Source organism: Brachionichthys hirsutus, chromosome 21 (genome assembly GCF_040956055.1).
Source record: "Brachionichthys hirsutus isolate HB-005 chromosome 21, CSIRO-AGI_Bhir_v1, whole genome shotgun sequence".
NCBI classification, from domain to species: Eukaryota; Metazoa; Chordata; class Actinopteri; order Lophiiformes; family Brachionichthyidae; genus Brachionichthys; species Brachionichthys hirsutus.
Window position 1 is genome coordinate 893789 of NC_090917.1, and position 11248 is coordinate 905036.

At 49.0% G+C, this 11248-nt stretch overlaps 1 protein-coding gene across 1 annotated transcript; it reads right to left on the bottom strand.

The window, feature by feature from the left end:
• Positions 1-345: 345 nt before the first annotated feature.
• On the bottom strand, positions 346-10487 carry LOC137910366 (paired box protein Pax-2a-like). The gene is made up of 6 exons (XM_068754803.1): positions 10466-10487; positions 10056-10231; positions 8206-8320; positions 2394-2495; positions 617-703; positions 346-422 (listed from the first exon to the last, which is right to left on the bottom strand). Exons 1-6 carry the CDS (start codon positions 10485-10487, stop codon positions 346-348), a joined length of 579 nt encoding a protein of 192 aa, XP_068610904.1.
• Between the last annotated feature and the right edge of the window lie 761 nt (positions 10488-11248).

The following is an 11248-nucleotide window of genomic DNA, read 5'->3' on the forward strand; positions in this document are numbered from 1 at the left end:
CGTGAGGTCCGGACGGCGTCCCTGCTGGGAGCCGTCAAGGGAAGGAATGTACAGTATCGATCCGTGATGGGATGAAATGTGACACGGCTATAAGGGGGTGGGGGGGGGGGATAAATTCTGATCTTCTCAGTCCCTTTCTCTTCTTTTGAAGCAGTTTCTTCCTGTGTGAGACTTCACATTTGTATTTTTATTTTTGGATTGACGTCGTCTGGAATCCCAAAATAACCAAAACCAAATATTTTTTTAAGCGCCGCTGCTCGGTGTCCGGTGGACCGTGACGCTCACACCGGGGCAACGTGGAGGCTGAGGCCATGGTTCTGCAGGTTGATTTGGTTTCCATGGTAACTAGTGGCGGTCATAGGCAGTGGCAGCGGTGGGAGGGGCGGAGCCTCTCGATGCGGCACTATAATAATAAGGGGAACCTGAAAGTTAACAGAAGAACGAACCATTTGAAACAAACACCAGCGTTACCGTCATTAGTAGTTTGTTTGTTTATGTTTATGGCGCAGTGACCGCTGCCTAAGTCCCGCCCCTTTTGGTGCCGATAGCAAGCTAATCGGCGTGGCATGCTAATGAGTGGACAGTTTAATGGTTGTGTTCGGCGGCGTTGACTCACTTAGTAGCGCCGGGTTGCTGAATCGCCAGGCCTCGTTGTAGGCGGTGTACTGCGGATGACTGTAGGGGTTCCCCGAAAACTCGCTCCCTGCAAAACAAAACCACAAATCAGTTAGCGTTCCAATGCATCAAACCATTAGCGCTTCACACACACTCATTTCTCTTCTATTCAAAGCAGAGCGCAACTTGGGGAGAGAATGATCGCTGTCGTTCTGAGACCAGTCAAGCAACTAATTTATTTCTTTTTCATTTCACTTAAGTTATGCAACACTGAACAATACGGGATGCGACACCGAAGGCGGCGTTCCCTGTCCCAGTTATGGATATCCTCCCGTTCTTCTTCCTCCAGTATATTCCAAACCCGTCTAATAAATACAGAGCAGTAATAAACAGCTGCGCGCATACGTCTCTGATATGCACAATAAATCCTGCAGCCTTTCCTGCAGGGTTTTTAGCATCTCCAATCTGAAGCCTCTCCTTCTTGGTCTCCGGTGGAGGCAGAATTTCATAGCTGGGGAAGTAACGTGGAGCTTTTCAGTGAGCACTGCTGTTGGTTCAACACGTTTCTTCCTTTTTACGAGACAATAAAGGCTGGATCTTATATGGAGCTGGTGAGGAATGGCTTTGGCTTTAACAGTGTTTTGCGCCTGTCGCTAAATTTAGTGGTTGTGTACAGGATGAATGGGTTGTAACACAAAACCACAAGCCATGGGATTAAGCCCCCCCCCCCCATCTCTGTGCCACATAAGAACAAATGGAAAGTAAAAAGAATGTTTGACATGACGTTTTTCCACCAAGATGATTTAACAGTTTTATTCTGCCACGTCCCGCTGTTTTTTATTTTTATTTTTATTTTTTTATTGGTGGCTGCTAAACTGCGTTCCAAAAATATTTCAATTTGAAAGAAATAAAAGAAAGAAATAAAAGGTGTGGATTCATGTGGCTGGAGCGGTTAATTCGAAATTAAGCAATTTCATTCGCACAAATTACAGCTTTCAAATTTACTTTCTTTGTACTATTGTGCCAGAAAAACAAGACATGGGTTTGCTACTTATTTTTTTGTACAATTATCTGCACTGTCATTGGTTCATATTTGAGTTTAGCGCTGATAGGTTAATATTTCATATTTTTAAACAACAAAAATCCTAAAGCAAAATCAATAAAATTACACGAGACAGAAATCCTTTGAAAATCGTTGCCCCTTAAACCTCATTTTGATGAAATGCGCTCCCTCCTTCGGGTTAGCTGCTAACTAGGAGGTGATAAACTCCTCGTGGCAGCCCTTCATGAAGGAGGAAGGAGGAGCAGCCCGGGCCCGTGACGCTTAGCGTGATCGCTAAATGACACGCTAACACGGGACGCACTCCGCTGCCTTCCTGCTTTCATCACACCGGAGCAGAACATTGTGTTTCTCGTGTTGACTTGAAGAATCGGACCTCCTCAGAGGGACGCCATTTGAATATTTCCTACGCTCCTGAACCTCTTGACCCCCCCCCCCCCCGGCTGTTTGCTGGGGTCTGGTCTGGAGCTCAGGGGCTGCGGCGTGAAGGGACACGCTGGGAGATAATGAGCAGATATGGCAGGAGGGGAGCGACGCTCCTCTCTTGTCTCTGATCGCTTATTCGGCCTGTCTGGTCCAATCATGGCAGAGAACTGATATAAAGTGGGAGCCGCTATTTATCGCCTCTCTGCATAAATGGGAATCTCGCCCCCCCCCCCCCCCCTGCATCCATCGCTTCCTGCTCCACAGACCCACAGCGATGTCACGTGTCACTCACCAGGAACCATCCCAGCGAGCGTGGAGGTCGGGTAGCTGCCCTGGCCCGTCGGGGGGACATGGGGGGGGTACCCGGGTAAGGTCGTGTTGGCCATATCTCGTCCTGCAGGGGCAAAATGAAACACATCATCAGTGCTTTCTGGCTTTCTGTTACCTGGGGAAGGAAAAGGATGACTTTAAAGGTTAGCTTGAACGCGATACCGCAGGTGGAGGCGGAGCTAATTCGACCTGCTATATATTCCGCTAAAGTTTTTGTCTGTTCGTAGTGTTTACAGTTACTGCAGCTCCACACCAGGTCATCATTCCACCGCTTAGAGTTCTCCTCGCCATCCTGACTCCTGGTCAGTTGGAATAACGTCACGCTTCCTGGCGACTCAACCTGCCCGGGTCAAACTAAAACAATATGGCAGCTGCTGCTTTGAGGCGACTGAGTAAATACGTGTCCTCATTACGCACTTCAGACGTGTCTGAAAATGGAAGCTTTCACTGAACCCTCTTTTTTCTCTCCTCTGTGGCCGTAAAGTCCGAGTTCGCCGGCCCCTCCGCGGAGCGCCGCCCGTCTGGCTGCAGATATTCAGCTCCCTAATTGAAAGTGACGTCCGGGTCGTCCCCGCTAGCCGCCGGGACATTTGAACAACGGCATGTAACCCCAATCTGCACAGGGGCCGGGGTGGCAGAGCCCCCCCCCTCGCCCTCCGTTATATTGTCAGCTCTGAGGGCCACTCGTGCTCAAAGGGAAAAGCATCTCCAACCGGAGCTTTAATGAGGAACCAGTCGATGTAATGATCATAACACGACCGTTGTTGCCGTTAGGAACGGAGAGCAAGCGACGGCGCCCCGAAAGGGAAAACGTTTTAACAACAATCAACAGCAAATTACTGCATTCTTTCATTTTGCACTGGTCAAAGTCGTTCCTGCTTCATTTTAGTTCGTGAAAACTTTTGTTTTGAATGCAGCTGATGGATAAAAAATGAGCAGATTGCAAAATAGTAGAATATGCAATATGCAGAACAGCATGAGCACTGTCAAATGTTTTGAGACAGATTCCCATTCACTTGCATGGGAATTTGTCTCTAAACCTTTGACCTCTGTAATACAAACAAATGTGGCTTATTCTGAGAATACAACTGTACTGCAACGGTCAAACTCCTGCGTAGTGATACAGATAGAAAATAGTTCCTGCACGAAGCTCATCATGATTGCTGCAGAGGCGCCTCCCCGTCCTTTTAAGGACATGATCCAGTAACAACTTTCATCCAGAAACGTCAAATGCATGCCAGTAACTATCCGACTGCCTCTGCAAACATCAACACAATCTCTTCTTCTTTATTATTGCAGCAGCGGCGCACGCTTGATAAAAGTAAACACTCTTAAGTCGCTTCAGAGAGATGAGATGCATAAAGAGATCTTCATTAATTACACAAAACCTGGAGGAGCGAGTCTGGAAATCCAAACAGATGTTTCGCTTCTTGGAGCATTGGAATTTATTTTATTTAAAAAAAAACTAAGGATTGTATTTGTTATTCCCTCAAATCGCCTGGTTTATAATCCGCCCTGTTCACATTAATGGCCATAATTGTGTCCTGAGGCCTGATTCATGTGTTCCTGGAGAGTCTGGCAGTGCTGACGGCAGCTAGAAACCCGTTCCAGAGAGAACCCTGTACAGTAACGATAGCCTCATTAGCTGCTTGCTAGCCTTTGTTGCTTTTACAACAGAGATGTGTGTCCAGATTCTCATTAAACGATCGTTTTTATGTTCCCTGCTCGCCTCAGATTGACTGCCAGCAAATCAAGCTATTTATTCTCCTCTGCCCTCCTTCTTCTTCTTTTTGTTTTTTTTCTCCTCCCCTGTGAAAATCAATTCACAGATTTTCTGTTTGCTGCGACCGCCTGTTGATTTCCGTCTTCATTTGAGAGCTAAAGGTCGCAGCCGAGCCGGGAGGACGCCGTTCGCTGCTTTCACGGTGCTTTGAAGTGCCAGAGTGTCGCGGTTTTTGAGTAAAAGCTGGTAGACGTCATAAGTTCTTTTTTTTTTTTTACATCCACATATGTTTCAAACTCTATTTCCAACATGACAAGAAAGGTTGTGCTCTGTTTCTGCATTAGCGTCGCCTGAGTGTCTTAAAACGCGAGCAGAGCAGCGGGGTGACCTTCCCTTTATTTGGCACTGAAACAAAAGTCGCTCGCGAATCGCTCTTTTACTTGCAAGAGTATTAAATTTAGCATGACAGGGACACCTTCATGTTTGCTTCAACAACAACAACCGGAAAACGTTGACCTCCATTTTCTCGGCTATACGCAGAATGGGGCAATTTATCACAGGCCAAAAAATTCCAACGCCCTAATTAATTACAACTAAGTAAAGAATGTTTGGAGAGCCAAATTGCTTTAATTCCCCAAACGCCGGCTGAAAGTCATTCATTATTAAATGTGTGCTCAAAGGTTAGTTTGCTTTTGTGAAGATGAAATGAGCATTAATTTCGGCGCGCGGGCCTGCGGGGAGACGGTCGGACGGTTTGTCACGAGGCAGGTTCGCCGTCTGATCTTTGCTCGCTGCTCACTGGAGAATGGCGGGTCGCGACCCCTCGCCCTGCTAGCGCTCGCTCGGCAATGTTAAAAGAACACCCTGTTGTTTAGGGCTGGGAATCGAAATCCGGTTCTTGTCATGGGCCGGTTCCCAGTGTTTTAGTTCCTGGGAATTGTTCCCGTATTGATTCCAGCGGGCGCGGATGCTGTTGCTACACCCGTTGTGCTAGCTACGGTGCGCAATGGGCGTAGCGACTTCACTCACCAGGCAGCCAACAGGAAAGACTAACTCACACTGTTAGCATGTTAGCACATCCTCTACTGCAGGTAGCTAACTAGCACTGCCTAGCATGTTAGCACATCCTCTACTGCAGGTCGTTGCAGGCGTCCATTATCCTGGTGCGCATTCCCGAGATGCGATGCATGTTAGCTTAGAGGCTAAAAGCGGTATAAATAACACCGTTCCAAATCCATCCCAGATCATTCACGTGTTATTCTTTAGCTATCTAATCTACTCCAGCTGTTTAGGAGGATAATGCGTCCGCTGTTTTGTTGTGAAGCTACAGAATTTCGAGGATAAACTTCGCCCTGCTGAGGCTGAGCCCTTCTTCGTGGATAGCCGTGTTCTCTGGGCTGAGCATTGACAGGAGGGGACGGAGGAGCGTATGGAGGCAGCTGCTGGAGGAGTCATTGACACGGGGGCTTTAAGCCTTTAGAGGCCTCCATTAACAGGCTCAGCAGGGAATGTGTTTAAAGAGGCTTCAGTACGCAGCCGCTGAGTGGAGAAGTGTAAAACTCCCACTGAGAGCTCGGGGGAATCCACGCAACGATCGGAAAGAAGCCCAGAGCGCCGCCGAAAACAGGTGGGCTCCAAATAATTAGAGGAAATACGGAAACTCTCCATAGAAGTAGTGGACAATCGTCCGTATCAAGGCCATCTCTCCATTTATTTCTCCAAATACACAAAAAATAAATAAAAGTTGAGGACTCCTCCTCCTGCTATTCGTCTGCCCACGCTGTTTGAATGTTAAGCAGTTTGAATGAACAAGAATAAAGAAGCACTTGAGATGAAATTCATCTCTCGGAGGGAATTCATCAAACAAATTGCTTCCCATACCAACAATAGAAATTACCTCACAATATGCGATTGTCCTATCCACATATTCATGCGACCCTTTGGTGTTTTTATGGGCTAAGAGGGACTATTTAGCAGGTAATACAGCATTAATGTGGAGGAGAGGGAGAGAGAAAAAAGGAGGTTTTAATGGAAGTGGCTTCTTGCCTCTGAATTCTGATGATGTGCACAATGCCCTTAAATCCCTTTCTTATTGGAGGCTGCTTTGCAGGTACTTCTGAGTCTTAATAGGATAAGCAGAGGACACAAAAGATTCCTATCTCTCAAGTCCTTTCACTCCGTGGTGATCTCTGGCAACGAACGCTCCATGAATCATTCATCTTTAATAGATTATGCAAATTCCGCCCGCCATAAAATCAACAAGATCAATAACTGGAGGCGTTTTTAATTGGTGTTCGAAAACATTTTAAGGATGAACGTAATCTCCAGTTCTCTCCCCCTGTAAAGACACAATTAATTTGAAATTGGATCGCGGCCTAAGCGCTGCAGATCATTTACGGCTCTTTCCTCTGGTTGTCTTATCGCCGGCGAGTAAAGTGTGACGCTCAGGCGCTGGAGCGACGACGCACCTGAACGGCCGCGCCGGCGGGAGTAGCCGCTAACTAGAGAGTAATTAGCATCGACACCCTGACTCCGGTTTTAACAGCAGATTCAGCTCTGTACGCTTTATTTCACTGATACCAGGAAAAGACTTGGGACACACACACACACACACACGCACACACTGCTATGCATTGCCACGCTGATATGACGTGAGTGTGACGCCAAAGGTGCAGTACTTCTGTCCAAACACTAGAGGCGGTGACGTTTAGCCTGCCGGGAAGCAACAGAAGACCCATTGATCAATCAATCGAGCGATCTTGGTGGCGGTTTCGACCGACCGACGTTCACCGTGCATCCATGTTAGCGACACAATGCTAAACTACGCTTCCTGTGTGCCCCCCCCCCCCCCCTTCCATTCTTTACATTTTTATTCTCTGGAGCCGAACTGCGGTGAGAGGATGAAAAACGAACAAGTGTAGCAAAAGGAAAGATAAAAGCGCGTTTGCGGCCAAATGCGACTTGGCGTTAGCCGCAGAGAAGCGTCTGCCAATATTTGAAGTCGTGATCATGGTGTGGAGATAAATCAATGCAATGCAAAATATTTCAGAGACTGCCGTGAAGCTCATGTTGCCCACAAACTGCTCCAAAATGCCGGCCTGACTTCCCACCCAAGGAGTTTTCCCATATTTTCTTCCGGCAATGCGGGTGAAAATCCGGATCTGAATCCCGTCCTCTTCCTCTTTTGCACCTGTGCAGCCGTAAGGAGACCCGGCGGAGGCCATCTAAAATATCCCAGGTGCTTGAAATCCGTCTTTCCTGCGGGGGCCATCGGAGCACAAACGCGCACCTTTCTTCTCAGGAAAATCCGACCTCCCACACGTTAATGAGAAAAGAGCCTTTCTTTTCTCATAAGCCTCGCCTGGCGATCATCTGAGAAGGAGGGCTGCTGCAATTTTCCATCACCCTGTCCCTCCCCCACGTTGCCTTTGATGGCAGCTGCATAATTATATGAATTTTAATAAAAGCGCTGTGTATTAATCCCCCCCCCCCCCAGTAAACTTTCAGTAAACCTAACCTTCTTCTCTGTAATAACACGGCAACAACCAAACAATATTTCAATTAGCCAGGCGGCCATTAACTGTGACAGGGAAGGGTGGGGGGGATAGGAGGGGGGGCGATAGGGAGGGAGGAAGAAATGATCACGCCGTCAGGCGGCAGAAATGCCAGGGAGTATTTACCGAGAGACATTACTCGTGTTTCGAGACGCGCGAACAAATCCTGCACGCCGGCCTCGCTCTGATGCACCGCCATGGTTCTGATGTGCTGACGCCCAAAAGGTCCTTGTCCGCCGCCGCCCACCCCTTCACCCGCCATCCCTCTCATCATCCTGCTTGTTCAGCAAAATAAAGCCCCGCCCCAGCCGCCCATCGCGTCATCGCTCCACCTTTCCAGTGAAATGGCATTAAACAAGTCTTCACACTTAACTTTTTGGGTTTGCTTTTATTTGCACACTTTCTTTTTTTTTATTCTTTCTTGCTTGTTTACATTCAAGCCCCCCCTCTTAGCCGAAGCCGTGGCCCGGCGGCGTGGCGGCGGCACTCGGTCTTACCTATGGGGTAGCTCTGCGACACGCTGGGGCCCAGGTCCGGGTTGGCGCTGGAGGACAAGCTGGGCTTGACTTCGTCCAGGCTGGTATTCAGGGCAGGGAGCGAGTACTCGTTAGCCTGGGAAACGGACAGTTGAATCATTACGCCGGCAAACAATGCCAAGATGGAGATCCTCCCTTCTCCTCCTCCACTAAGCTCGCAGGCCTGTGCGGGACGCGTTTGTCTGAGCGCATTGTGTGCGCGTCGGCGCTGCAGGGCGGCAGTTCAAGCATATCATGAATGCATTTCGGTATTGTCTGAGAGGAAGTGGGATTTGGAGACGTGAAAAGCCGAGGCGTCAGCTGGCCCTTTGTGCGCCGCTGCAGTCCGACCCCTGATCAGCCAAGGGAGAAGGCAGTTCTGCTTTGTTGCCGGCTCGCCATGTGGCACCTTCCTCTCAGTCCGCAGACTAAACACACCTTTAAATTTCATTGCCACTTATTTTTGAAAAGAGCCGCTCGTACAACCCGCTCATTCTGGAGCGGCTTCCGGTGTCAGACCCAGATGCTGCGATGAAGAACTGGTTCAAATTCTGATTCCAGGAACATTCATTTTTCAATTTCATTTAAAAATGTGTCAAACGTTTGCTGTTTGTTACGATCCATTAAAGCCACCCCCAGTCTACGCAGACTAATAGTAATTTGGGCGAACGACCACGACCCCTCCTTGTGGTGTCTCCTTCTAAAGGACACTCATGGCAGATGTTAGCCGGTTTTGTTAATGAGAGGAGACTTCCGGAGTCTGACAACGTTTGTCCGGAACCCGGCGAGTGGCTCTGGGGGGGCCGCGGTCCCACCGGAGGACGCCCGTGACCCCGCTCTTGTCCGCCACTATCGCCGATAAACTCTAATTGTCTGCTACAACTGTTCGCCGGCACAATGTCGGATGTTTTCCTCTATTCTCAGAGGCTTCAGACGCCAAACGGACGTTTTATCATGCAGATAGAGGGCAGGGTGGTGGTGGGGGGGGGGGGGGCGCTGAAAAGATGTGTCTGAAAGGGATGACTAAATGGCTCGCAGAAGTGTGGGAGGGGTGAATCCATTGAGCTGTGCATCTCCAGAATGGGTTTTTAATGCCTCGCTACAGACGCCGGCTAATCGGGCCACGTTTTCCAGAGGAGGAAAAAACCACGAGGCTCTGATTAATACGGCATTAAATGAAACCTGATTTTTCTAGACTGCTCTCTCTCTTTTCCTTTGCTCGTCCCACCCTTTTTCCCCGACGCTCTTTGTGATTGCAAGTCATTTCCAATTCGTTTTGGTATTGATCTTCCAGTAGAAATCAGTTTTGTAATTAGCTGCAAATTAGGCCCTCTTCTGGAGGTGAGGCCTGTCCCACTGATTTATCACCTGCTTAATTCGCCCCGATTGGAAAGAAATTAAAATGAACTCAATTAGGCGGCTGCTTTTGCTTCACGGGTCCGACTTGTAGCTCTGGTTGGAGAAACGAAGAGTCTCTCGTTGTTTAATAGTATAATGAAAGTAAATAAAGGGTATCCACTGTAATAAACCCAGAGCTTTTAATAAGCGGTGCTTTGCGGCTGTCATTTTGGCGGGTTTGGGGGGGGGTCCACGAATGCCTCTTAATTTTTTTAAGTGAGGATGGATGGCGCCTGTGGTCGTGACATCAGAAGGCAGGAGGAGGAAGATGAGAATGCATTCCAGAACATTTTACAAGTTTACATCAGATTCACTGGGAATGTGTTTTTCATCACAAGACCCCCCCCCCCCCCCCCAGTATTATTCACACTCGCCCATAACCCATAATTAGCAGAGGTGTCTGGGTTGGGTGTGCGTGTGGCGTCGCTACTAACCTGTTCGGGTTTGATGTGCTCCGATGTGGGGAAGACGTCGGGGTACGAGGGGCGTTCGAAGACCCGGTCCAGCGCCTCCAGCTGCTGTTGGGTGAAGGCATCGGCCCTAAGGTGTTTCCGTAAACTCTCCACACTACCCTGAGAATCACTGTTTGGGCCAGAACCATCTGAGCCATCTACAGGAAGAGAGAGCGACAGTCGAGACCCTGGGAAGCTGGCCTTCACGTCAAGCTGTGCACTTTATGTTCTCATCATGCCTTCCCTCCTCTGTGGGGGGGGGGGGTCTGAGGAGGACCGGAAGGGACGGCGTGCAGGTTGTTCCACTCCGTAATGGCCGGAGCGAGCCACTGGCTACATCGCGGAGCCCCCCCCCCCCCTGCCCGAGGACCCTCTGGTAATTGATGGATTACCATCACTTGCAAATATACACATGTTGGGGCGAGAATGAAAACAGGAGCGAGAGCAATATGGCGCCTTTTCATTCCAGCCGGGGGATTCCCCCCCCCCCCCCCCCCCCCGCCCCCGACAGGAGTCGAGGTGTTTATTTTAAAGCACTTCCCCTTTTTACATTTTCACTGGAGAAATCGAATCGCCCAGAATCCCTCTTCCCAAGCACAGGAATTTCCTCCTGTCCCTTGTGTGTGATGCTGCAAAGCCTCTGCAGACCTCCCCCCCCCCCCCCCCCCTCCACCTGGCTGCAGCGCCTCCAGGTCTCCTCCACGGATCCCAGAAAGCTTCAGCTCCCTTGCAAATCTGTCATTCTAAATTTGTGACAGATGATGTTCTCCCCTCCGTGGGAGAGCGGTGATCTATGATATGCAAGGCTCCTATTGATTGCCTGATCTGGCGGCAGGAGGGAGCTGAAATGAACTTGAAATGAACATCGTGCCTCAACTCATTGTGCCTATAATACTCTACTTAATCCCACACTTTTTTTTTCCTGCCATGGAATTCAATTGATCAATCATGTCTGCGTGATGGGGACCATTTGGGAGGGTTATTGCCACTCTATTCTGCAGCTTGACCTTTTTTCACTGGCTGAGACCAGAGGATGAACCCGACCCCCCCACGAAGAGCCCAAAGAGCTATAAAAGTGTGTGTGTGTGTGTAACCAGAAATTGTGCTGATGGCTGCAAAATGTCAAGTTTGCTAACAGTTTCCTGTCACAGTTTGTTCTCTAGCTGCACTTCGAT